Source organism: Bactrocera neohumeralis, chromosome 3 (assembly GCF_024586455.1).
Source record: "Bactrocera neohumeralis isolate Rockhampton chromosome 3, APGP_CSIRO_Bneo_wtdbg2-racon-allhic-juicebox.fasta_v2, whole genome shotgun sequence".
NCBI lineage: Eukaryota > Metazoa > Arthropoda > Insecta > Diptera > Tephritidae > Bactrocera > Bactrocera neohumeralis.
Window position 1 is genome coordinate 7496624 of NC_065920.1, and position 27888 is coordinate 7524511.

Genomic DNA, 27888 nt, shown 5'->3' on the forward strand with positions numbered 1-27888 from the left:
GACCCCTTTGTTTACATTTTATGAGGTCCGTGACCTTTTTGTTAACCATTAGACAAGACCAAAACTTTTGTTTATTTATACATATATAAGGCTTTCGACGTTTTCATCTGGGGCTTAAAAGTTTCGTAATAAAGTGAATATACCCTGTTCAAGGTAAAAAAAAAGAAAAATTTTTAACTTTATACCCTTCACAAATAAAAAAGTTTTCATACAAGAACTTGATTTTAACCGTTCAGTTTATATGGCAGCTACAGTGGTTCGACATGTGAGGAGCCATTTTGATAGAAAAAGACATATGCAAAATTTCACATTGATAACTCAAAAACTTGGGGACAGAAAATGGAAAATATCCAAAATATTTCTCCTATATGCTTTCTTTTACATACATATGTACATAGATGTACGGATTTATTTTTATAATAATTTTATGCATACATGTATAATACTCGTATTACAGATTGACTTTACAAATTGACAAGTTACAACTTTAAAATTGACTGTGATTATATATATAATTTGCAGCTGGTATATGCCATGTGCTCTAGTCGGCGAATGATTGCACGAAGGCGATCTGCTTCAACGAATTATTTAACGCTTTGCGTAAGATATTTATCAGCTGTTGTCTGCCATACTTCATCTATATCCGCGAAGCGATTACGCCACAATTCTTCAATAATTTTCCAACCCTCCTCTTGTGTTACCAAAACATATTCATTAGACGGATCCAAACTGTGCGTATATGCGCCCATAACGAGACTCTGCACTAAACGTGCCGCTACACAGTACTTCAATAGTAAACGTTCATCATTACTTATTGGACGTATATCTGTGTAACCGGCAAGGAAGTAACCACCGCTTTCTAGTGACTTTGCCTGCAGTATCATATAAGTGAGGGCAATGCCGATTTCGAATATAATTGGCGATTTATTTGTATCACCAAAATCTATAATGGCCTTAACTTTGTATTCGCCGCTTGCGGAAGATTTTGATTGTTCAACAATGATATTTTGTTCATTATAATCGCCATGTATGACTTGCTTTTCCAGCTCATCTATTTTATTGAGTACATTATTTTCGAATGAGTCGATAATTTCTTCAACAATTGCTTTGCGTTCGTGGTCCTGTAAAACATAGAGGAATTCTCTCAATTGTGGTATAGATTCCAACATCCATAGAGTTTTATGTGTATCATAGGCGTCATGGTGGAAGTTCTGTGTGAAGAAAACAAAAGTAATTTAGATATAGACATGTATGTATATTTTTTACGCAATTAAAATAGATATGTATAGTTTACGCACTTTCAGCGCTCTGTCGATTTTAGCTATGTATTCTCCGCTCTTATATAGCAGATAATTGGATTTTTCTACTTCATGAAACATCTGGCCAGGTACAAATTCCAGCAGACGTACAACATAGTCTGCGCCATTCATGTGCTCGACCGAAAAATATTTGCCATTTACATTAGTTATAGGTGAGGGACAAACGATACCTTCTTTGGCTAAGAGTAAATGAAGTAAACATATTGTTATATTTTTAAATAAAATAAATTAACAGAAGAAGGCATATGGAAATCTTACACAGATAAATCATTAGTTGATTCTGCGCATCAATAAAGTCTGTCTTTTTCGAGTCCAACGCATTCAGAATTTTCAAAACATAACCATGCGGCCATGGCGTAGCGATAATTGGATTTTTTATATTCCTGAAAAAATTAAAGAAAGTGATGTAATACTTTTTGCAAATTCGAACTTTATGCATATTGTTAATGTTGTAGGTGTTACAGCTCTAGATATTAACACTAACGACGTATTTTGAATTCAGTTTTTAAGACATGTCAACTACAAATTGTCTACCATTTATTACGATATATCTCATTTAAATCTATGTATTTATTTTTAATTTTATATTTAAAAAAAAAATCCGTTATTTTTAAACGTTTTAAAAAAGTTCATTGCAAACTTTGATATACAGCTTTTTCGCTTATTTATCGAATGACTAGTAAATCTGAACTGGCAATGCTGCTAAAAGCTTTGCAGTCAGCTGATTCACAATGACAGTTGTTTCTTGGCGCCAAATGTAAACTGTTTTTCACATATAATTGATTTGTTTGTTTATAACAACAGTACATAGTTATCCCAAATTAGTATGAAATAATAATAATTAAAATATTCGAGTTGTGAAGAATAGGACTTTTCCGCGCTAAAATGGGCATTACGGGCCTTATCAAATTTCTGGGGAAAGCTTCATCAGATATACATTTAAAGGATATACGGGGCAGCACCGTGGTGGTGGATACGTATTGTTTGTTGCACAAAGGCGCTTTCGGCTGTGCTGAAAAGTTGGCGAGAGGTGAAGACACCGACCAATATATGCAATATTGTATGAAATATGTAGAGCTGCTGTTAAGTTATGATATCAAACCGATTTTGGTATTCGATGGCAGACACTTGCCTGCGAAAGAACTGACTGAACGACGGCGACGGGAAAGCCGAAAGCAATCACGCGAAATGGCTTCAGCATTGCTACGTGCTGGAGACAAGGAAGGTGCACGTTCACATATGCGCCGATGTGTTGATATAACACATGAAATGGCTTTGCGTGTAATACGTGAATGTCGGCTGCGAAATGTCGATTGCATAGTGGCACCATATGAAGCGGATGCACAAATGGCCTGGTTAAATAAGGTCGGTGTGGCACAATATGTTATAACCGAAGATTCCGATTTGACATTATTTGGCGCAAATAAAATAATATTCAAGCTGGACTTGAATGGCACTGGATCACTCGTAGAAGCAGACAAATTTTATTTGGCAATGGGGTGTAAAAGGGAGAACTACAATTTTGAGAAATTTAGGCGCATGTGCATACTGTCAGGTTGTGATTATTTAGATTCGCTTCCGGGTATTGGATTAATGAAGGCGTGTAAATTTATACTTATGACGGAACAAGAAGATATGTGGAAAGCACTGCGAAAAATACCGGCTTATTTGAAAATGAAAAATTTACAGGTACGTAATGTTAAAAATGAATTTGATTTGTTAATCTGGTCACTCCTCTCTTTTGTGGACAACTGTAAGTGCGCACATCTAAAAGGCTCAAATTAAATAATTATTTTCCATTCATAGGTGGATGACGAATACATTGAACAGTTCCATAAAGCGGAAGCCACATTTAAGCATATGTTTATCTATAATCCGTTTGAAAGGCGTATGGAACGGTTAAATGAAATCACTGAACCCAGCACAGAGGAACGCTACTGCTCCAACGCAGGTATAATAATTGACGACCAAGAACGCGCTTTGCAGCTTGCGTTAGGAAACTTAAACCCATTTACATTTAAACAGCTAGACAACTGGCATCCGGATAGGAATTACGGATTTGCACAGGCAACGAAAAATAAAATCAAACGCGCCAAACATAAAAGCATTTGGCAAGAAAAATATCAAGCACTTTCCAACGGTCATATTTCGAAGGATGTGGTGAAGGACGACAAATGTGCCTTGGATTTTAGAAAAGTAGATTTTTCAACTAAATTTATTAACGAAGAAATCACCGAAAATGCACGTGCGGAGCGCGCCAAACCTGAAGAAGCCGAAATTTTTTCTATGTATCAATATAAGGCTACCGAGCTAGAAGAGCCAAGTGCCAAGCGGCGACGATATAGTAGCGAAAGCAATAACGATGATGCTGATGAACACAAAAAATCAGAAGCAACACAAAATGTGGTTTTAACACACAATAACCATAACCCTTTTGCCAAAGTACAATGTATGGAAGTAGCGAAAAGTGCCAAAACCGTTTGTGAAAATTCATCTCTGTTGAAAATACTCAGCCCTAAGAAAGCGCGTTGTGAAGCTAATTTAAGGAAGAGTATTCCCTTAAATAGTCCTAAAAGTCCGTTAGATAGATTGCAGGAAACGGCTATAGTTAAAAGTCGATTTTTTTCAAACAATGTCAACGAAGTCAGCAGAATCAAGAAAAATGTAAGCAGAGATTTAACTGCTGAAATAAATTCAATAGAAAAGCAATCATACCAAAAGGAGGAAAAACTAGCATTGCTCTATGACTCACCATCGCCGAAGAAAACTTTACTTGGAGAATTTAGCGCTGCCATGAAAAATGAAAAAAAATTTAAAATTAGCAAAAACGAACACAAAAGCTGCGTAAACGATGATGAAGTGTTAGAAGAAGAGGTCGCTAGTACGTGCGCTTTGAAATTGAATACTAGCTTTATTGCAGGTGATATTGTAGATAATGAAAGTAAAAATAGTATAGATAATGCTATAACGATATCCGATGACGAAGATAATGATAACAGCAAATACGAAAATTCTAGTCACACAGTAACACCAACATCACAAAAGTCCAACAACTCGACAATGTTTTTCAAATCGCAAGAGAAGCTGCGTTTGGGCTTAACGCGTACGAAATCCAAAGCGGCATTGAAATCACAAAAGACAAATGGAAAATCTAAATCGAATTCCACGATTACCTCAACAACCGCTATGTTGCAGAGTCAAACGCGTTTAACTATGTTTGGCTTCCAAAAACGACCCACTTTGAAGTAGTGTTGTAAGCATTAATGTTTTGTATATGTGTAGTTTTGATATGTACGTTTATATAGGTTAATGTTACATAGTATTTTCTACTATTTATTATGTGTATTATCTGTTATATATACCTCTAAGTATTTGAGTGGAGTTAGCCTAATTTAATACACGTTTCATTATAGTCTAGAAAATTATGTGTGTGGTTGATTATCAATCAAATAAAGGCTAAGAAATTAACACTGATATAAATTTCAATTTTTTACAATATCAACATTTTTGTGTGCTCACTTTGGATACAAAACAGTAATATTTAAAGTATCAGAAACGTCAGAAGTTTAAGAGTTACTTGCAAATCCAGAAATAGGTGCTATGCCTTTTTTTTAGATTAGATTAGATTTCAAAAAGAAAGGGAAGCTCAAAAAGAATATAGTTACAAATTTTCTTCAGTTAAGTTTGTCATTTGTGTTACTTCTGTGCATTGACACACAAATAGCTAAACGATTTTTTTTATAGTAATTATTCCAGCTTAGAAATTGGTTACGTACTAATACTAATGCGAGGTAGGGACTACTTATCATTTGACAAGTGAAAACTTATATAACCATCTAATTGCCCAGCTATTGTAGACGATAATTTATTGGCGAGAGAGTCACAAGCTCTAAACAGTCATTTGGAAATGGTACAGTGATGAGAAATATGATTGAAGATGCGTATTTTACTTTTGTACATATGTATGTATGTCATTCGTTATATACTTTATATTACTATTTGCCAATTCCATAGCACTTGTAAGTGCGTCGAACCTTTAGGCTTGCTATTTCATTCTTACATATGTACATACATATATTATTATCTCAGTCGGCGGCTAAATTTATGAGTGGCGAATTCAAATATATGTATATAGTAATACTATGTACATATATGTACATATGGGAGCAAATTATGTAAATATACATATATACATACTATGTGTAAATAGAAATGATAAGTAATCGGTCACGTTCGATTGTCTGCTATAATTGCATGGATGCAATGAAAAAAGTTATACGCCATCAACAAATTAACCGTCAATGAAGAAACATGCATACATACGTATGTATGTACATATGTACATTGGTGCATACGTGTGTATGGATTTGTATATCTAAAAATATTTGTGTCATGTAAACTTGCGTAAAAAGGTACAAATACGTAAGTATACATATACATATGTGCAGTCATATGTGGTCACAAGTAAACTGTTCTACAAGTACAATTTTCTTGCAAATAATAATTGTAAATATTAATAATTAGAAGCCGTTTGATGAAAGGTATTTTAGTTGCGGCGTTACAGCTATAAAAATGTTTTACGACTTACCGGGTGGTAGTCACGTGCCTGTTACTGAAGGGAGTTGGAAAGTCATATAATACATATGTATGTATATCATAACACCATTTATAATAAATATATAATATAACAGAAATACATACATACTTTACCGCTATACGCTATCTTTTTTAGAAAAGCTAAACGAAATTAAAAAACTCTAATGTGAAAAATTTTAATATTTCTAGAGACGTTTCTTTCGTAAGTACCTATACATACATATATGTATATTGTAGCTGCAATTTAGGCTGATGTAATTTTTTAAGCATTTTTTCAATAAAAATTGTTATATTGTAATTTTAGTGCTTACCAGTCCGGTTGTATAAGATAATTGCGATCATCATATGATATCAACTCTTTGATCTCATTTATTGTTATGCCATAGAGACGTCGTACTAACGATTCCACATTTTCAGCTGTCACTTTTGGCTTAATATTTGAGCCTGGCTGTAATAATTCACTTTTATTTGCATTATTAGAGTCATTGTTGTCATTAACATTATTATCGGCTGCGTTCGACGCGTCGCTGTTATTGTTCGCCACAACGCATTTATTAGCTAGATCATATTCATGATTTAATGTATAGGATTTCTTCCTTAAGCTAGTCAATTCCACATTATTCCACTGTTCCATGATATATGTAAAATAGCACTGTTTTTACTGAGACTCGTGACTTAGAATTTTAATTCGGTAATTCTGCGTCAGCCCTCTGAATTGAAAATGAAAAATTAGCAAAATATTTGAAAAATAAATATATATATAATAAGCTTGCTGCCTCTAGGCACTTTACTGCTCACCGGCACAAATGCGAATGCTACTCACACATGTATGTCTCAAATGATATTCCGAGTTCCCCTCGCTCTTCATACAGCTAAACGCAGCGGTTGTTGTTTGCTTGTTGTTTAATAAACTTTGTTGTTGTTGTTACTTTAAGTTATTTGTTATTTAGTTTTTTATTTTGTGTACTTCATTTGTTGAACTCTTATTGTTAAAGTTGTTTATCTTTGCTTCATTTTAACTCTCTCCACGACGCTTCTGTCTCACTGAAGCTGCTTTGATCCATATAGCCTCATATGGGTTGAACGATGTTTGCATTGCTTGCTTGAACAATTTGGCTGTAGATCAGAATGCAAAATATCAACGTTAAATTGTTACTGCTCATATGAGATACTCATCATCTCTCTTGAGTGTGTGTACTAAGTAAATATATAATTGTATGTATGTCATATCTATAGATTTTAAATAACTTTGTGTATAAAAGTCGCAACCTCTTTCTAAGTAATGAAAGGTGATTTTGTTTGTGTGGGCATTTCATATAAGACCGTAAATAGGTATGTCATGATAATGCGTTTAAAAATAAAAGTTTAAAAAGATAATTGATTAGTTTTGAATACAAGTAAGTAAAATGTCATCAAAATATCATTGTGTAAATATTTTCAAACAAACGTTAAATAATAAGTCATAAGTGTCGAGTCGTAGGAGTAGGTAAAATTGTATTCATATGTTTGTATGTTCATGCACATACTTATGCATACGTATGTATGAATATCAGTATGTATGACCAACAATGTTCCCCTCAAATTGTTCGTGTATATAGTAGTTGGTTAAGATGTTATAAATTTTTATATACAAACGTAGCTATTTACGGATAAGCAAGATGCTCCCCCAAGTGCTATGAGCACTAATAGAATTATATCGTTAAGCTTTAAGTGAAATTAGATTATATTGTTGTTATTGTTGTAGCGGTAATCTAAACTCTATTTGGAGGAAAGTAAATTAGATTATCATAAGTGTCGCTTGTTATTGCCAGTTTTGACTTAATTTAACTACATAATATAGGAACGATGTTTGACTTTTGCTCAGAAGATATATTCATAACAGAGACGAATAGAGGATAGCAAATAATTAAGGTAAAAAGGAATTGTAAAAAAAATTTAAAAATTGTAGGAATTGTTTTCTTAATCTAAGTTTAAAAAGAAGTATTTACAGTTCTTACTAAATCCATGCCCTTGATATTATAAATGCACCAAAGCACTTATATTTTCCCGTCAAAAAACTACTAATGTATATACCTAAATTAAGATCATGATAAATGTTAATATTGACATAATAATATTACAATAATATTTAAATATAATAAGTACTAAAACCCGTTCCATTGCAACAATTGCTATTATTTGCATTTTCGTCCATACTTACGCTAATTTGTTTGCATTTCCAATAAAAAATGCACATTTGTAGTTATCCAGTTTGTGGACTTCTTTGCGTAACGTACAGACATAGATAAGTACAGTCATGTGACAGTATAGTTTTACCCATAAAACTATTTACCGCAAATATCTTTAAATATATTAAGTAAATTTAAAAAAAAATTTTATTTCACTTTTGTTTGCTACAATTCTAGTAATCTGCTGTTATGGGGGCAACAGCTGATATAACAAAAACAATAAAAGCTTTTCGCTAAAAGCTTTGACATTCTAGCCGATTTTACATAGCACACAACCCTGTACAAAATATTTTTTTAAATTGTTTCCCTTTGCATGTGAAAATAATGAAAATTAATTAAAATATGTACACTGATCAGAAAATATAAACACATATATTGATATTTTTTAGAAACCCTGAAATAACATAAATACACATCTTTAAACTAAATATGCCTGTCATAATGCAACCCTTCTATTGTATGCATTCCGTTGTTCTTCTGCACATATGACTTTTTGTATGTAAACATAACCAAAAATATTGACTAAATTCATTTTAAGCGCCTTTTAAATTGGCAGAAGTCTTCCGAAATATAATTGAGTTTATATTTTAATAATCAACCAGAATGGATCAATTATATATTGAAATTGAAATAAATACCCGTAATGATAATACAGAAATATATAGCAGTATAGAGTCTTTTATGGCTTTATATGTGTACCGGTACTTGCAATCGCCGTCAAACATTAAATTGAATTTCGTGCGGACAACCATCCGGGGGGCAAAACTTCGTTTACGTTCAGAATACCTTAGACGCGAGTTAACTGAAGAGAAAATTCATTGCAAAGAAGCAACAAGTGTAGAGGCCATAAGAGACCTTAGACTGCCAATTTATGCAAAAGACGAAAATACCTTTATCGCGGGTATGTGCGCTGTTTGCAGAGAACTTGTAGCGCGGCAGGAATGCCTAGAACGACGCAAGTTATTGGGTTTTAAAGGTGCTTGTTTGCTGGCACCAGCAGAATCTTCTATTTGGACACGATTTTGTGAAGTTGATATCGTGGATGCCATGAATCGTTTATTGAGTACCTTGCAGTCGGGTGGTAGCCTGGACGAAATTCCGAAGGAAGTACCACGATTTGAACGACACATGAACGAACCAGTACGAATGCATAATATTTACAAAACCGCGCGTGAACAGGCCCAACAACAGAATTCTGATGCTGGAACAAAGAAGAAAAACAAAGTAATACTCGATTGCAGTGTACCTAAAGAGAAGTTACCAATTGAACATCGGTTTGCTGAAGGCATTAGTTTTACCATTGCAGATATAATTTTATATACTTTCATGCGTTTAATATTTAAATATTGCAAAGATATGCTAATGCTTTTTCCATTAACCTCTACATGGCTTAGTGAGGTAATCTTAAAGATACTAGTTTGTTGATTGATATTTAATTTTTCATATTTTTTATATAGATTGACATTTTTGATCCTAGTTGTTATCGCATATTGAACGAATTGTATCTGCATGAACAACGTTATGAATCATCAACTCTACTTACTATACCAGATTGTGAACCTGCCAGCCTTTATAAGAGCGATCCGAAGCGCTATAAACCCAGAAACCGAATCTATACGGAACAAAGTGAAGTAGATGCTGCATTGACTAAATTAGAAAAGTTGCAGTTGCAGTTTAGTAGTGAATCCACAAATACATATGAGAAAAATCATATCGATTGGGAAGTAATAGAACCTGATCAAGAAAAAAATTCGGCATTACCACGCGAACGTATTATTCGTAAACGTCAGCAATTACAGAATGTTGCTAATGCAGTGGTCTCATTAGCAATACCAGGCAATAGAATCATTGATTTTTGCAGCGGAACAGGTCATTTAGGCATATTGTTAGCTTTACAATTACCAGACTGCATCATAATATTAATGGAAAACAAGGCAATATCTTTAGAGCGAGCAAAACAGCGGGCCAGACAATTAGGTCTGAAAAATTGTCGCTTTTATCAGTGCAATATTGATTATTTCGAGGGACATTTTGATGTTGGTACATCATTGCATGCTTGTGGCACCGCGACGGATATAGTACTTCAGCAGTGTCGTCGATCGCGTGCGGGATTTGTTTGCTGTCCTTGTTGTTATGGATCACTACAACCAATGCCACACATCACATATCCGTTAAGCGAGTGCTTCCGGACAACATTGACCGAAAAAGATTATTTATATATAGCGCATACAGCTGACCAAGCCCATGAGTTGGGTACCTTGAATTGTCGTCCAGAAACCACACGTCAAGGACAGTTGTGTATGGATATAATTGATACGGATCGTAAACGCCAAGCCGAGGAAGTCGGATATGATGTAATTCTAACTCGTTTAAAGCCAGAGCAATGTACGCCTAAAAATCGTTTGTTGGTCGGACGTATTACGAAAAATAGCTGACATATAATATGCTTATATGAAGTTACGAATGACTAAGACATTTTTTGTTAAGATTCCTTTAAGAAGTAAATGTGTCAGTTTTTATTAGAAAATTGTTTTCCTTTTATTTCTCCAATCAAGCCCAATCATTGAGATTATAACTATGAAAATCGGGACACGCACTCAAATATTCATGTTTTAGCTTCACAACATTTATGCATTTCCATTATTTAAATTTTACGTTAATTTATTTTTTCTATGCCTTAATTAAGTATAGTCCACCGCGCAACGCTAGAACCAAATGAAGCACTGAGCCACCTTGCACTTTGTAATCGGCGGCGGTTTTGTCGTCATTCCTAAAACACAAAAGAAAAATTATTTTATAGTATATAATATACACAAATACTAAAACTATTAAGCCTACGCGTATTATAAATTTTAGAACACAATAAAAGTTGAAGTTTATAGCGTTAAATTTTACATAAAAGTCTTCAATCATACATACATACTTTTACTATTTCAATATATGTTAATAAATTAACATATATTCAACTTACATTTGCTTGCCAGAGAAAATAAGTCGCTGTTGCTGTGGTGGTATGCCTTCCTTCTCCTCTACTCGCTCCTTGATTCTATCCACTTTGTCTGTAGGCTCAATGTCGATTTCTATTTCCTTGCCGGTTAGTGTCTAATGTCAGTTACATATATAGACAATAATTATTAGTGAATAAGCAATAATCATGATTTCTGATTCAAGATATTTGTAGTATTTGGCGAACCTAGTGATGATTCGCGAATTCTGTCGCCTACATAAAACGAAACACTTTTACTCACCTTTACTTTAATCAACATGTTGCGTACTAAAATAAGATATTTGCTTGAACTTTTCTCGAAATGATAATCAGAATGTTTTGATTTTCGAACTTTATTTCTCTATTGGCGTACACCTTTCTATTTTTGCACAAAATTTACCGCTACCGCTTTTCCAAAATTAATGTGTAAAGACAATTGGAATGACATTTGGTAGCTATAGTTGTTGCGTTATTGCGAAATGGCAAAACGTTACTAGAACTCTCAAAGACAGGGTGGTTTATATAAAAAAAATTTAGTACGTTAATATTGATTACAATGACGATTATCACTATGGGATATTTCACTTAACTTAAGTATTATTACTGAGAAAACAATTATATTTTAAGATTTTAGAAGGGAGCCTGAATTTAGGCATTTATTTCTGCCGAAATAAAAATTCAGTTCTTAGTTCCAAGTGAACTTTAGCTAAAACATTTCACGGTGTAAACACCATATTATTATAGGTTTACAAGTATAGGCAACAAGGACTAATATGGAAGCAAATTTAAAAATACAAGTACAAAGGAGTTTGTTTGTTTATTTATTTTAAATAAAAAATTGGTATAAAATTATTTTTTGTACATTTCTCTACATAATTTAACTAATTTGAGGTCAACGATCTTTGTATGCCTAAATAAATCTGTTTAATTTATTTTGCGCTTCTACACTTTCTGAAATTAGACGAACGTCTCTGGCATATGTGCGACAGCAGCCACCGATGATTTTCGCTCCCAATTTAGACCATTCAGGCACGTAGCTTGCCAGTGGTACACAATGTTCGCGCCCTTGCCAACCCTTCGCTACATCGTAAACTTCTCCACTGTTCGGATACACAACCAGTGGAATCTTCTCGGCATCAGGTGTGTTACCGTTTAAACTTTTGAACAATGGTGTAACAAACTATAAGTGAATGAGAAAATATTTATAAATTATAAATTAAAAATTATTATGATATGAAAATTTACCCCCGGATGCACGCAATTAACACCTATTGCCAAGCATTTACTTCGTGCGTTACGTTCTCCTAATAGTTCCCATAACGAGCGCGCTGCATCTGCAAAATTTTCTCCATGCGCTAAAGTGTTTTCATCCTTACACTGATAAGCTATCCAATATTTAACATCTGGATAATCATCACACAACATTTCTACCAACGCTTCCGCTTCAGCCTGACAGGGGATTGTCTCGATGGCCAACGCATCAACGCCAGCTGCTAAACAAGCATCAATACGTGTACGATGCCAGTCGGTAATCTCTTTCAGCGTAACATGGTCTACATAATCGCCTGTGTACTCGGAACCGTCATGCAAATGGGCGCCATATGGACCGATTGAAGCCAGTATGAGAGGGAAACCTGAAAACAGAAATTTGTACAGAGTGACCATTTTTGTAAAGTTTCCGTTTCCGAAAGTTCAAATAAAAAACTATGTGCAGTGAACGTCCGTTTCCGTTCCGTTCTGTTCCGTTTCACACTGCACGCGCTAAATCAACAGCTTTAAAATTATAACGCGTGCGGTTTATTTTCATGTGTAGAATCAGTGAAATATTATAATGTCAATTGTGTTAACATACCATCGGGTACGTGCACTTTCGCTTCGCAACATTCCGCCAAGTATTTATCTTTAGCAATATGCGCCAAACGCACTGTTTTCTTCATCAACTCAATGCTTTGCTCAACATCCAAGTCCAAGTAGTCAACATAACCTTCAACACTGCATTGGTAAGTGTTAGTCAGTATGATATCGGCACCATCTATAAATATGTATGTATGTATATGTATTTGTTGGTATATTAAACATATATTTTTTAAATAATCCTAATATATAAATGTACGTATAGGTATATATGCATGTACATACGTATATTTGCTGGAATATTTCTGCTGTCGCAAATAATTTAATATACTATATGTACATCCATACATATTTACATACATATATAAATATATGTACTCCATTTGATCAGGAAAAAACATCTCCGCTTACTTTGCAAAAAATCTAAATGTGTATTGATAACAGCCGCTGGATTTGTAGCGTTGAATCTAGCGCTCCATAACGGATCACCATCAACGGCGTTGCCAACATGCACCGTCATTTGCGTGCCAAAGCCGCCATCTTTGGTCAGTATCCGTGTTGGGCCCATGTTAAAAGAAGTTTCACTGGAAAAAAATTTTAATTTATGTTAAGCTCATTTTAAATGATGCATAGTTTATATTAATTTTACGAATCCAACGAAAATAATTATACATATGTACATATATATATGTAGTATATATATAATTGGTCGCAAACTATATATGTTTATATGTAAGTGCTTACACTAGAAAAGTATATATATGTATGCATGGGTACGTATTTAATAATTATTAATATATGCAAATATATATTTTATTTAATTTTTATATTGCAACTACAAAATTATGTTGTTCTGTGAAAATTATTCTGAAAAAATATAAATTTTTATTTCTATGCTACTATTTGCAGTATCGTTTATTCCAACGTTCACGTTAAATTTTCGCAACAAACCTTACTGCCAAAAAATGCACATTTTTACGAATTTAAAACAAATCTTTATTATTGCTTTGAAAATAGCCCGTGAGACAATAAAAGCATGCCAATATTTAATTCGATTTTCCAAACATTTGTTATAGGCTTTGGCTGTAATGACATTCAGTGCCTTCTGTGCATTTTTTCTGGTTTCTGGTCATTTTTGGAGCTCCATTCGCTTGATTGTTAGGCAGTTTCAACGTCACATTCATAAATCCACGTCTCGCTACCAGGAATAATGCGTTTGATGAATACAGGGTCCTCAGCTACGTTGGCAAGCTTTCTTTTGCGACCTCTACAAGTAGCATTGACTCGCTCCACACCCACAGCATTAACCAAAATGCGTGTGTCGATTTCTAAGAAGTGTTGAGATCCTTTGCTATACTACCTATGAAGATCAAATTCCACACAAACATAAAAAAAATTGTAACGATCTTTTTTTTATCGATGCGCAGATTAAAAGACCAGTCCGGGTCAAATTTTATCATATATGTAGATTTTCATGTCTACACAATTACATATCATATATGCAAGATAACGTGAACCTCTCAGCAATCTCACCAAACCTTTGCCAACAGCGATCTCTCAAAAGTTTCGTGTTTCTTTTGCTTAATTTTTTATTTCTGTTTGCAGCTTTTCTTTCTGAGTTTTTCTAATGTATGTAGGTCATGTTCTTCAAGACCACTGTCACTTTTTAAATAATATATCTGCATGCGACGCACCATTCTTTTATTTTTGGTAAAATGTGTATGTGTGTATTGTGTTCGTATGCAAATATTGTTTATTCGAGAAAGAATGTGCATCTTTGCATCTATTTATAATTATATACATATATATTTTATTGTGTAGTACGCTGAAATAATCTAGACGACAAGTGCAATGAACTTAAACCACTTTGTTGTTAGGAGCATTCACACAATGATATACTATAAAGGTTCCTATGCAGTGTTCATGAACTTTGCTGCTTGGGCTACATAATGTAGGTATGTGCAGTTATTGTTATGTTTGTGATAACTGTTGCTGGGTTATATTTATATACGTTGCAGTTTTGTTTAAAAAAGTTGCATTCAAAGCGGATTCCTTTCAATCTTTAGCTGGCGCGTTGTACAGATGTCTATGTTTTGGAGCAAAATTCTTTAATCTTTAATGATGGATGGCTTTCTGTCGCAGTTTTTTGTTAAAAAAAATTATAAAAAAAGTTTCGAAATCGAAACTAATACGAAGTGTTTATTATAAAAAAAACATAACCAACTTCTTTAATTAAAATTTCGAAACCGAAACTGATATTAAGTTTTTATTATAAAAAAAGCTATGAACGATTTTTTTATAATAAACACTTCATATTCCATATAGACTCCTTCATAATTTTTTATTTGCTTATGACATACTACATACATACATATATTTTCTATGTTATTTAACTCATCTCCCTAAATATGCTTATGAAAATGTTATCCTTAGCAACAAAATATTTTTTTATGTTTACAAGCATATTATATATGATAGCATCGGTCCTAAGCATATGTACATCTATTCACTTACAATATATAAGGTCAATATATACATATTTATACATATTTATGTATTTAATCAATATATTTTGGCTGAACATCTGCTGATTTGGCGTCATAAAATCGTAAATGATTTTCGCCAGTAATAAAGTGAGTTCGTCACAAGCTTCTAAGCTATTAAAACTATCATGGAAATATTATGAGTACAACTATCTCGAAAAACATTTGCAGTCTTTATTAATTATAGCTAAACAACATAGTATCAGCCAATAACATACTGTGTGGATTTCACCTTCAGCCTATTATCTATTGATTTCAATAGATTATGGTATGACGTTTATGAAAGATGCATAAATTATCAATTTCCTAAGAGATTATCTGTTCGCAATGTGCTTTGTTTTTCATAACACTACGTGAGTAATTTACCGTGAGACATTTTCAGAAGAAGCATTGATTGATATATTTATCCGAATTCAATAATTTTTTGTTGCTACTGCTCAATTTAACTAAACTATGGGGCTTAGTTTTCTGCCAAATTCATGTATTCAGACAACCAACCGTTTATCTTTCATTTAGATTGCAGAAATATTGTGTACATAAATTTAAACAAACACTCTAAGAAAACTGGTCGCAGTACCTCTTTTTAGAAGAGTTATATAAAAGTAGTAACTAAGATGTCACCAACATCCTCTCTCCGTTATGTTAATTTAAAATTGAATTTACGAATGGTTACTCATACGACATGTCTTCCTATTATACACCACTTTAGACACAAGCAGGAATGTTATATACATTTATTTCGAAATATATGGAAAAATTTGTCCGTATCTACCATCAAGTTAAGTTTTACACAAATTCGTATGTATTTATTAAGAAGATTTTGCAAAATCGACTAATTTGAATTTCAAATCACTCATACGCCCCGTTGGCTCTTTGCATTAACCATAGAAAAGCAAAGTTTCAAATGTAAAATTTATTTAGAAATTTAAAGATTTTGTTAAAAAAAATATGCATAATATAACAGTACTATATTGCCGTTGTATGTTTGTATGTATGAGTGGTGTAACAAATAGTTCGCTTTTAAGGGGTTCTATTGTCTTATTAAATTTTTCAACACCAGAATATTGTCGGAAATTTTCAAGTTGATGCGACTTGGACGAAGGTTTTTTTTGGATTACAACTATGTATTTGAAAAAAAGTTGTAAAATTTTCAGTGAGATTTTAATTTTTTTGTAAAAATGTCTACCAAAAATACAATTTTCAGTTTTTTTCCCCTTCGTTTAGACTTTAGATGATTCTGTAAGGAGTTATCCTGCCAACGCGGGCGCATTTTTTTGCCGAGTGGTCACCGAAAATGGCGTCGCAATGGCCGAGTTTAAAATATTTTTTCCCAAAATTTCAGAATTTCACGGCACTGTGCCTGTTTTACTTAAATAGAGCCTGCTGGGGGCTAGCTTGGCGCGACACTGAACTAAGCACTGGTCAGGCACTGTGCATGCTTTACTTATATAGAGTCTGCTGGTGGCCAGCTTCCCACGAAATTATCACATCGTGGCACGACACTCACCTAAGAACTGGCCAGCACTGTGCCTGCTTTACTTATACAGAGCCTGCTGGCGGCCAGCTTCCCGCGAAATTATCATATCGTGGCGCGAGAATCACCTAAGCACTGGCCAGGCACTGTGCCTGTTTTAGTTTTATGGAGCCAGTTGACGGCCAGCTCGTGACCTTCAAATCATATCGTGGCGCGAGACTAGAGCCAACTGGCGTCCAGCTTCGCGCAAAATTATCTCGTGACTTTAAAAAAGGCTGTTTTTTACCCGAGGAAAATATTGTGACCGTAAAGCTTACACTTTTGTGTGATTTTTCTAAAGTGATTCCTATAGACAGATGTGCTGAGAGCCTGCTGATACTTTTTTTTGGACTTTACTGGATTGCTGCTATACGAAAGTGTACCCTGCATACTAGCCTTCAAGTGAAGACGTTTGTGAAATTCGAATGCTTTTTTTACTAGAAAACCCACCTTTATGAAACACTTGAAGGAAGAGACCGGCTTTTAATTTAATTATAATTATTAGTGCACTTGCTTTTTCTAAGATAATGCAATTCCAGGCTAACATATGCTCTGTCGACATGTCTGATGCGGATATATTTAAAAATTAAAATTATTATTTTATTATTTAATGATATATTTAAACTTTAACAGTACAAAAAATTTACATTATTCCACTTAAAAAAAAATTAAAATTATAAATACATAACGATATCTATGTATGTATATACATTTGTACATATGTACATACATATATATACTTTCACTTTTGCATATGCATAATTCACAAAAAGTTCGAATGCACTTATAAATAGTATATATATATACATAGTATGTATATATGTATGTAAATACTATTTTAAAATTTCAGCTTCTATTACTTACCTCGACGTTGACCGTATATATGTATGCCTGTTATAAATTTATTTTATAATTTATTTGTTGTTTGTTTTAGTCTTTGTTTATGCGTGCCTGCCTGCGCTTTTGTTTAACAACACTTTAGTGATTTGCAACGCTGAATTGATAATCGAAAATAAAAAACACTATGCACGTAAGTGTGTGTGTTTATCTTTTATTTTATTGATATGGCAGTTGTCTGTATGAGTTTGTGTTCTGCTTATTCAGTACAGAGGGCAATTATGGCGCTCACAAAATAATTGCAGTATAAAATTGCTATTGTTGTTGTTCAACTTTATAGTTTTATATACAATTACTTTACTTTCACAATTTTCAATAACTTTCTGTGGACTTATTTTGTCTAATGTTTTTCAATAGGCGCACTATTTTTCAGTTACAGTTGAAATAGCGGTTTCTCACTGCTGCTAATGTAGAGAATTGTTTAATGAAAATCGCCTCTTGCGTTTGTCACCGTTTGTTTATATTTTTTGAATTTCAAAATAAGATTCACACGTCCTAACAGATGTGCGGTCCGCGTACATCTATTTCGATTTGCATATAGCACAAGGATTTTATAACGCCAGCGTCGGTTATTGTACGCGTTCGTCGCTCTACATGTATCACATAGAGTCTAGTCGAATATGGTGTACATCTGGCAGTGAGTTGTAGCCGATAGGCTATATACTACCACATATAAATATGTATATAGAAATTGTGCCCTGCGAGAACAATGACCGTTTTTATGATAGTAAGCCCGCAGAATAAAGTTTCTGTCATTTTCTTATGGGCAGTGTGCCAAAACCGTTGTACACAAATTTATACATGTTATTTTGCATCATTCTCAAAAACATAGGTATTTCGATTTAACTCAATCGAGGTGAAAAATCCAAGAATTTTCTGCCCACGAATTTGCCCGTTTACGACGAATTGCTTCACGTCGACGCCTCAACACGGCCAAGTAGTATTCCTTATTAATGTTTGACTCTGCAGTTCGAATCGATTTGCATGCGCAGATTCAATGGACCAGTTCGGGTCAAATTTGATCAGTTGGCGTATGTTGTAGACCTGAATAGGGTGTATTGAACTCCCTATAGAGACCCTATAAAGTATACATTTAGTTTCTAAGGTATCGATCGATTTCGCACCGGTCCTTTTCTCACCAAAAAGCTGTCATTTGCCGATATCGGACTCTTTAGCATATTGATCCGGACAAACTAAACGATGGAAAACTTTATTCATTTAACGTCATATCTTCAAACAATTTGCCACAATTTATTGCCTAAGGCAATGGTGCAATCTCCGAAGAAATTGTTCAGATCGAATCACTGTAGCATATAGCTGCCATATAAACCGACCGATCAAAGTACTTGTAAATTTGTAATTGTAAACGGTAATATAGTTTCAGTTCAACCAAAGTTGGACATTTTTTCTGTTTTTTTTCGTGGAAAGAAAGATTTATCCTTCAAATAAAGAATCTGAACACTGACTTGCAAGTAAATCGCCGGAGGGCGCTAACAAAGATTTCTATTTCTAGTTTCTATGAGTGTCCTATATAATGCTTTGGTTAGCATTGAAAGACGAACTAATTTTCAACTGAACCATAAGTCAAGGCTAACAAATGCGTGGGTATTGGTCACCCCATAACTAGCTTCCTTCTTGTTGGGAGGGTTCTTGCAGGGTATATAATAATATACATATGAAAACAATGTGGCCTTTAAAGTACTTACGTGCATATATATTTATTCACTTTGTTCATATCAATGAGTATTGATAAGGCGTCGCTTACATACGAACGTATTTTATTATTTTATTTTCTTGTTTACGTCCGTATTTATGCATATATAAAAACTTGAGCATACACGCGTGAATTGTGTATAGATGTGTAAGTACATAAATTAATTTGTATTATCATTGAACCGGCTGACTACAGACATAGAGATTATTATTGTTTGTTACTAAAACTGATAAGCAGTTCTTTGCACAAACACTTTCCGCCGCTTGCCGACATACATACTTATTACATGTCAATTCGTCTGCAAAGCAGACTACTTTACAACTAGTTGCATTTTGGACGGCTCCATTAAATGCCATGACCAACTGGTACTACACTATATCTTAAAACTCTTCTGGTAGTTTTTGGTGAACATTTTATTAACTTTAACTTCAACTATTACTTAAATTTCGGAGTACCTCCTCTAATATTGGCTAGTCGAAAAAGTCTTTTCGTATTTCTAATCACATCTACTCACAAAATACGAAAAGACTTTTTCGGCTAACCAATATTAGAGGTACTACGAAATTTGTTATCACATCTATTGACAAAATACGATAAGACTTTTTCGACTACCCAATATATAACTCGAATATGAGTCTCTTTTTGGTCAACCATTACATTTTTCACTAATGGATTTTTACATATGTATGTATATGTACTCTCATAAACTTTTAAATATTTACATACATATACACATATATACATATGTAAATATGTACATAAATCAATAAAAATCTGGAGAATTTCATAAATGACTGTTGTTGCTGCCTACTTAATATGCAAACATTTTGTTTTCAATGAATTAATTCAAAACAGACAACACATTATCGACTACATAGTATACAAATACAAAAATAACATGTATGTTATGACATGAAAACATGGTTAAATTATTCTTTTTCGGATTGAAATTCATTGAAACAAAAAAAAATGTTCACGTTCGATTGCTTCGAAGCTATAAAACCTATCACAAATACAAAGGGTCCATACAATAAATTAATTTTCAACCATCAGTTTGCCTTAAATAATAAACCGTGCCAAATATCGCGTCAAATAAAAAAGTTTTCTATAGAAGGCGATTATTTTGATCGTTCAGTTTGTATGACATCGATATGCTATAGTAAACCGACTGGAAAAATTTCTTCGGAAATTGCGCCATTGCTTTAGATAATAATTCATGCCAAATTTCGTGAAGATAACTCGTCAAATAAAAAGGATATTATTTTGATCGTTCAGTTTGTATGTATGGCAGTTATATGCTATAGTGGTTGTAAATCGGCGTTTCCGACAAATGAAAGAAAGAGAAAATCTTACAAACATTGTTTAAATTTCAAGAACGTCAATGTTTTGTAATTCTCTATTTTTTCATACACGTACATATGTATGTACGTATTCTATCACAAGTTTGACCAATGCTCTCAAAAAGTTGAGTGCTCCAGTATTAGTTACTTGTAAACGCCTTAATTTTTAGTCGGAAATTTTAAATAAACTCTTTCTTATTGCATAATCTTTCATACTTTTTTTATAGAAAACTTGCCGGTTTAAACAAATTGTTTTATTATTTTTCCCTGATTTATAAACAAACTTAAATCTGATGCAACATTTTAAGATTGAATGCATATAATTCTCCAGTCAAGTTTATTTGTATGTATTATTGTGTTAAAAATCTATATATAATTTTAGTTTTGATAACGGCACATGGTACCACATGGACAAAAGTACAAAAACTGCCAGACGTAAACATGTGCAATAAATAAACAAAATATGTGATTATCAAAAATAAAATAAATAAAGTTAAATGAATATACAATTCTATATAGTAAAAGTGCTAAATTAAATGAAACCGCAAGCTTAAAGTGCTCTAACAGCGACTAAGTGAGATAACAGTAACCTTTGCTCAAGCTGCTTTTGCTGGTGGCCTGTATTTCAGGTGCACTTTGTGCATGTTTCACGACAATAGAAAGGTTACTGCACTTACGGTTGGACGCTTTTTTTATAAACAAATTTACAAACGTGGTCTGCCAAATTTTTATTGAATTTTCGATATAATCATAAAACTTAACAACTAATAAATCAGTTCAGTGCAACTCTCAGATATTATTTTCCATATTATCAATCAATTTCCTGACACGTATAATATCTTCGGGATAAATGCGACAACAACCCCCAACAATACGTGCGCCAAGCTCAAGCCACTCAGGTACATATGAGTCCAGTGGTATGCATTCATCGCGACCAGTCCATTTTTCTTGCTTTTCATCATAGATTTCTCCACGGTTGCTGTATACAATAAGAGGTATGGATTCGCTGCCAGCTAGTGTATGCAGCGATTTAAAGAGCGGCTTAACGAACTGAAAGAAAAATAGTTTTTCAAATTTATCAATTATGACTTTCGTATTGAAAATTTATTGCTGAAGTTGTAACCACGTAAACTCCTATACTCATTATTTAAAAAAAAAAAGATTCTAAACAAGCAAAAACATTAACCAAAGATAAGACCGTACCCACGACAGTCGGGTCTACGTAACCGGAACGGACCCGGATTTTTATCCGGTCAAGGACTGTTAAATCGGCAGAATTGTGCCACTACAACAACAACAACAACCAAAGATAAATATCCTTCACAAATAAAAAAGTTCTCATACAAGAACTTGGTTTGATGGGTCTGTTTGTACACCAGCTATATGCTATAGTGGTCTGATCTAAATAATTTGTTCGGAGATTGTACAGTTACCATTAGCAATAATCTATATCAAATTTGGAGAGATAATTTCTTAAATAAAATCCCATACAAGAACTTGGTTTTGATTAATCAGTTTGTCATATGCTATATGTAATTTGTTCGGAGGTTGTATCATTGTTTTGGACAATAATTCATGCCAAATTTGTGATGAAATCGAATTAAATAAAAAAAGTTTTCCATGTAAGACCATGATTTTGATCGGACAGTTTGTATGATAGCTATATGCTATAATGATCCGATATCTGCAGTTCCGACAAATGAACAACTTATTGATGGGAAAAGATTGTGTTTCAAATTTTATATCGATATCTCAACAACTGAGGCAAATACATACATACAGACGGATATTGCAAAATCGACTCAGTTCTTCACGCTGATCATTAATACTCATGTATAGGTAGGAGTGCAGCCCTATAGGGCTCATGTATAGTATATGTATGTATTTTATGATCTGCGACATTTCTTTCGGGGTGTGAAAAATTTCATAGTAAACTTAAAATACCCAGTACGCTCATATTGACTTAATCCCTCAAAATTTTTTTCTGGGAATACTTTCCTGCTTCTAAACCTTTCTAGATAAACTTTGCTCTATCAGATAACTGATGCTAATGTCTCCTTCGTATGACTAAATCTAGATGTCGTCTAGATGTAATAATACCTTTGGATTCAGACAGTTTACACCAACAGCAATTAACCGGTCAACAGCATTTGCCTCCTTCACTTTGTTCCATATTGAATAAGCAGCATTAGAAAAAGTTTCACCATGTGCCAAGCATTCGTTATCCTGCAATACATAAAAATTATTGAGGTTTTGCAATAACTATTTAATTTTGTTAATTACCTTGCATTGAAAGGAAACCCAAAACTTCACATCAGGATAATCTTGTAACAACATATCAACAACAGCTTCAGCTTCCATCTAATAAAAAGTTAGATTACTATTAGATTTTCGATAAAACTGATTATAAAAAAATATAAAAAAAAACAAATAGTCATAGTCTCATATACCTGACAAGGTATGGTTTCCACAGCCAATCCGTCAACACCCTCTGCCAGGCAGGCATCAATCCTAGGACGATGCCAATTTTGAATATCTTCCCTGGAAACGCGTTTCGAATAACTGCCTTTATATTCAGAGCCATCATGTAAATGTGCACCATATGGACCAATTGAAGCAATTATTAGTGGCAAACCAGGCTCTGTAGTACCATTTGTTTTCTCCACCATTTCTTGATATTTAAATTTTGCCTCTTTAGTTAGTTGTACACTTTTGCGCATCAATTGTATGCTTTCCTCACGACTCAACTTCAAATGCTCCATGAAACCTTCAATACTCGCCTGATACGTGTTGGATACGATAATTTGTGCGCCATCTAATAAAGATATTTGAAAATTATTTAAATATAAAATTTGGGCAAAACAGGGCTGTTAAGTTCTTTCATTTCCTGTTTTAATTTGTGCGTGGAAGTGGCAGTTACTAGCATGGACTGCAGTGGTTGCATGAAAGTAATTGTTGTATACTTTGAGTTTGGTATTTTTTAATACCGTCAACTTACTTTGAAGAAAGTCTAAATGTGTTTGAACCACAGCTGTTGGATTTTCCAGGTCAAAACGCGAACCCCATAATGGATGTCCATCGATTTTTTCCTGCACATGACGTTCAAGCTGCGTCGAAAAGCCACCGCATTTAACTAAAATCGTTGAAGCCGGCGACATCGTAGACAATGAAACGTAATCTGTAATAATAATAATATAAAAAATGATTTGTCATTAAAAGTACCATGTAACGTAAGAATGAATGTAGTTACTGTCGTTCAAATTGGGATTATTATTTTCATGCTGCCAAGTACTTACCAGTTCCCTTCTTTTTACGAGTGAGCAAGTTAATGAAAAAGTTTTATGACATAGCACAATGTGTGCTTTTCGGTGAATATTGGCGTATTTATAAATTTCAATATGATAAGTTCCAAGTACCACCCTTTGTTATTCTTATTGTATTTGTGATATAGATCTTTGACTTTTTGACGAGATAAGTTGCACTTCCACACGGTTATTTACTTATAATTCGTGAAGGCGTGCTTTCTTGTTAAACATAAAGCTTTGCAAGAATTTGCAAAATTTTTGCACACGCAAGTCGTAATCCGATATTGATAAACACAAAAACCGACTCAAGAATCGTACACAACAGATTGCGACCCAGAATGATGGAAGCAAGATAACGACATGGGACTATGACGTCATATGTGTTTTACAGAATGAGAAGAGGCAACGTATAAAACTGCCAAATTGGCTGTAAATTGTAATTGTAATTATTGTTGATTGTTAATAAATTTTTGTTAACATAATTGCCAATGTAGTGTTAAACACTTTTATTTCCGGTATCAGATTAAACGAAACGATGTTTCCGGCAATATATTATTTTATTGTAAATTTTGATAGTCTGAAGTTGATATACTTATGTACATATGGCTTCAAATAAATAATTATTTAAAGTAACAATTTCTCACAAGAGTTTTTCACTCAACAACTCAAAATCAGCTGTTTTACATTTAGGTTTCAAAAATAAATTTTTCGAATATTTCAGCCAATAAAAGTGCTTCTATTACAATAAATAACGGCACCACGTTATAAAAAATCTCAATTGCTGGTAAACATACATGTACATATGTATGTACGCTTGTGTATGTATATTGTACGTACTACGATTTGTAAAAAATTGACAACCCCAAACAAAAACAAATTTGCATTGTGTAAATTGCGAATTGTAACAAAAATGCAACAGCTACCGCAGCCAATTTTCGAACAGCTGATTATCCCCCATTGCTTTTGTTATGTTACCTTTTGACTGCTTTCACTTTCTGTTTTCTTTACTTCAAAAATTATTATAAGTATACATTTATATATTTAGTTTAATTCGACAAACGAAATTAAAAATAATTTTTAAATTGTTTTGCGAGAAAAAGCTTTGTATATGCAAACATACTTACATATGTATATGCGTTTGTACTATGTATAAATACTTAATAATAAAGTACCATAGTCTATCAACGCCTGTTGAATCTACAGCAAAAAACTTAACTCAATCTTTTAATTATTATGTTATTTTTACTTAATTAATGAAAAATAGAGTCATATACTTTCAAATTATTTAATTTTTGTCTTATCCAGATATCTATGTATGTATGCATGTTTGCACCTACAAATATAAAAATAAAGTTTAATAATTGTATAATCTATTTTTAACTACAGCTTTAACGGTCATTTTTTGGGGAATCTAAAAAATGGCGCAAACAGTTCTGAATAATAATTTTTTCCCCATTCCCTTCACTATTTCATATTTCGAAATTACTCCAATTTTGTAAACCTATTATCAAGAATATGGGAATATTTTTATACTTACCTTTTTTGTTTGATTCAGAAGATATGTGGTCAACTTTAGTCTAGGAATTTAAAAAATGATTTCATTTCTAAGAATCTTCTCTTAGCTGTAACTTTAACTCGAACGCATTAAATTATATAAAATGAACACAAATGAAAAGAATATGAATAGAACTCAACTTTGAAAATGAACAAATGCTTATTAGCTTGCCTGTAACGAACATACTATCACTGTTAGTGTAAAATTTAATGTAAAGTTGTTGAGTTTTCGTTTTATTTTGGCATTTATTCATAATTTATTGTAGGCATCTATGTATTGTATAAGAGTGCAGTGTATTATATATTACAATACACGTGTTATCATAAATATATATGTAAGTATGTACGTTTAACTTGTTAATTATAGGTAGCAACGCAGCAAAATGTGTAAAGATTTTGGGAACAAAGACATTTCAATGCGCAGCTGATCATTGAGTACTACGTAAGCATGTACAATGGAAACAAGAATCTATATGCATATATGTATGTATATGTATAAATGTATTTATTTTTGTGGTTATAATAGCAAGCTTAAAAATATATATTTGTGTTTTAACGATATACAATTTTATTCATAAATATTTTCTATTAAATACATACATACATATCGAGAAAATGGGCAAAAGAAATGCAAAATTTAAAAATATATATGCACTTTTCCAACTGACTATATTGTTGCTTGAATTTCACCTTTTTGTAAGTTGATTTTGCTTAATTTTTCACATTTTTATAAATAAATACAATATTTCATTTTGCTTTATGCAAGCATAATACATATACATAATATTTATATATCTAACTTATCACAAAATAATAAATTCATTTTTATTTCAATTTTTTCCTCGTAATCCATTTAATAAACTCGTACAGAAGTTATGTGTGATACGCGAATAAAATCATTGCAATTTGGCTAAGTTAAAGTAACCGTTTAAAAAACCGCAATATGTAGGTATTACACAACGGTAAAGAATGCAAATAAAACAATATGCTCACTACCATACTTCTAAAAACTAAAAATACATTTTTAAATGCTTTTTTGTTGCTTTTTCTTTCTTTTTTTATAGTTGAAACGGAATTTTTCTTTCTTCAAACAAATTTATATTAACGTAAATTATTTTAGTATATCGATATAAATTAAAAAATATTTCACATTTTTATTCAAATAAACCACCGTAAATAGCGGAAACGAGATTATACATACAATATACATATGTATGTGTGTAGATATACAAGTATAATATATATATAAAAGCGCACTTAAATACAATAGTTATTTGTATATGTGAATGTATCTTTTCATTAGTGTATATATTCATTCATTATATGAATTCAATTTTTTGTTAATGTAATTTGCCACAATATTCTATATTGCTGCTTAAATTGTTTAATAATACTCTAAAAAAATGGTTCAGAAACGAGAAGTTTTCGAGTTTATGTGCTGATATTTGTCAACTAAAATAGGAAATTTGTTTTTTTTTTTTTGCGAAACGATTTCACTTAATAAACTAAACACTATTAAAATATATATTTTCTTTGTTTTTAGATTTAACTACACTGTGTTGACTTTGTATGCAGTTGAGAAAGGTGAGTGAATAAAAAGCAATAAAAAAAATTATTTAAAAAAATTTATGCAAATTTGGTAATTAGCTTAGGAGTTATTAAGTGTAATTGCTACAGCTGCCGAATTCGAATTTGTTTAAAAACATCCGAAATTATTTTATTTTTTTTTACTTCAATCTTTAGTATTTCGTATAGGCTTTAAATAAATTTTGAAGTTTTTTTTCGAGAAACAAATATTTAACTTTATTAAAAAAAATAAAAAAAACATTTTTTATGAGTTTGAAAAATCAAAAACGTGCAAATTAATAATTCAAATAATATTTATATAATTTTCCTATATTAAACTATTAGGAATACAGTTAAAATCTGTTTTAAATGTGTCAATATTAAAATAAATATTAATGTTTTTCATAATCGTTAGTTATAAATTAAAATAATGAATATTAATGAATAATACATTTTATTCACTTTTAACAAGG

The 27888-nt window shown here is 32.6% G+C and overlaps 6 protein-coding genes across 7 annotated transcripts in view; 2 read left to right on the plus strand and 4 right to left on the minus strand.

The window, feature by feature from the left end:
* Nucleotides 1–372: 372 nt before the first annotated feature.
* LOC126753228 (hydroxylysine kinase) lies at nt 373–8343 on the minus strand. Of its 2 annotated transcripts, none has more exons than XM_050464480.1 (6): nt 8116–8343; nt 6739–7031; nt 6227–6625; nt 1578–1702; nt 1299–1498; nt 373–1211 (listed from the first exon to the last, which is right to left on the minus strand). In XM_050464480.1, the coding sequence occupies exons 3-6, from the start codon at nt 6547–6549 to the stop codon at nt 585–587; spliced, it is 1275 nt and encodes a 424-aa protein (XP_050320437.1). In that variant the 5' UTR covers nt 6550–6625; nt 6739–7031; nt 8116–8343; the 3' UTR covers nt 373–584. The 2 variants fall into 2 exon arrangements, with proteins under 2 accessions (XP_050320437.1, XP_050320438.1); XM_050464481.1 differs by having other exon boundaries at nt 6714–7031.
* Nucleotides 2129–4799, plus strand: LOC126753224 (exonuclease 1). Its single transcript, XM_050464476.1, has 2 exons — nt 2129–3008; nt 3126–4799. Exons 1-2 carry the CDS (start codon nt 2205–2207, stop codon nt 4566–4568), a joined length of 2247 nt encoding a protein of 748 aa, XP_050320433.1. The 5' UTR covers nt 2129–2204; the 3' UTR covers nt 4569–4799.
* On the plus strand, nt 7706–10670 carry LOC126753226 (glutathione S-transferase C-terminal domain-containing protein homolog). The gene is made up of 3 exons (XM_050464478.1): nt 7706–7826; nt 8533–9541; nt 9601–10670. Exons 2-3 carry the CDS (start codon nt 8747–8749, stop codon nt 10576–10578), a joined length of 1773 nt encoding a protein of 590 aa, XP_050320435.1. The 5' UTR covers nt 7706–7826; nt 8533–8746; the 3' UTR covers nt 10579–10670.
* LOC126753232 (NEDD8) lies at nt 10657–11578 on the minus strand. Its single transcript, XM_050464488.1, has 3 exons — nt 11392–11578; nt 11115–11245; nt 10657–10913 (listed from the first exon to the last, which is right to left on the minus strand). Exons 1-3 carry the CDS (start codon nt 11407–11409, stop codon nt 10814–10816), a joined length of 249 nt encoding a protein of 82 aa, XP_050320445.1. The 5' UTR covers nt 11410–11578; the 3' UTR covers nt 10657–10813.
* Nucleotides 11579–11927: 349 nt separating this feature from the next.
* Nucleotides 11928–27888, minus strand: part of LOC126752846 (uncharacterized) — a 40617-nt gene continuing 24656 nt past the window's right edge. Inside the window, exons 9-17 of the mRNA XM_050463841.1 lie at nt 23989–24168; nt 23441–23805; nt 23274–23351; nt 23091–23216; nt 21886–22040; nt 13395–13567; nt 12982–13161; nt 12375–12763; nt 11928–12309 (exon numbers count right to left, since the gene is read on the minus strand). Of these exons, the coding sequence (XP_050319798.1) occupies nt 12040–12309; nt 12375–12763; nt 12982–13161; nt 13395–13567; nt 21886–22040; nt 23091–23216; nt 23274–23351; nt 23441–23805; nt 23989–24168 (1916 nt within the window). The 3' untranslated portion in view covers nt 11928–12039. The remainder of the gene's footprint in view (nt 12310–12374; nt 12764–12981; nt 13162–13394; nt 13568–21885; nt 22041–23090; nt 23217–23273; nt 23352–23440; nt 23806–23988; nt 24169–27888) is intronic.
* Nucleotides 21700–24864, minus strand: LOC126753533 (uncharacterized). The gene is made up of 6 exons (XM_050465052.1): nt 24287–24864; nt 23989–24168; nt 23441–23805; nt 23274–23351; nt 23091–23216; nt 21700–22040 (listed from the first exon to the last, which is right to left on the minus strand). Exons 2-6 carry the CDS (start codon nt 24146–24148, stop codon nt 21780–21782), a joined length of 990 nt encoding a protein of 329 aa, XP_050321009.1. The 5' UTR covers nt 24149–24168; nt 24287–24864; the 3' UTR covers nt 21700–21779.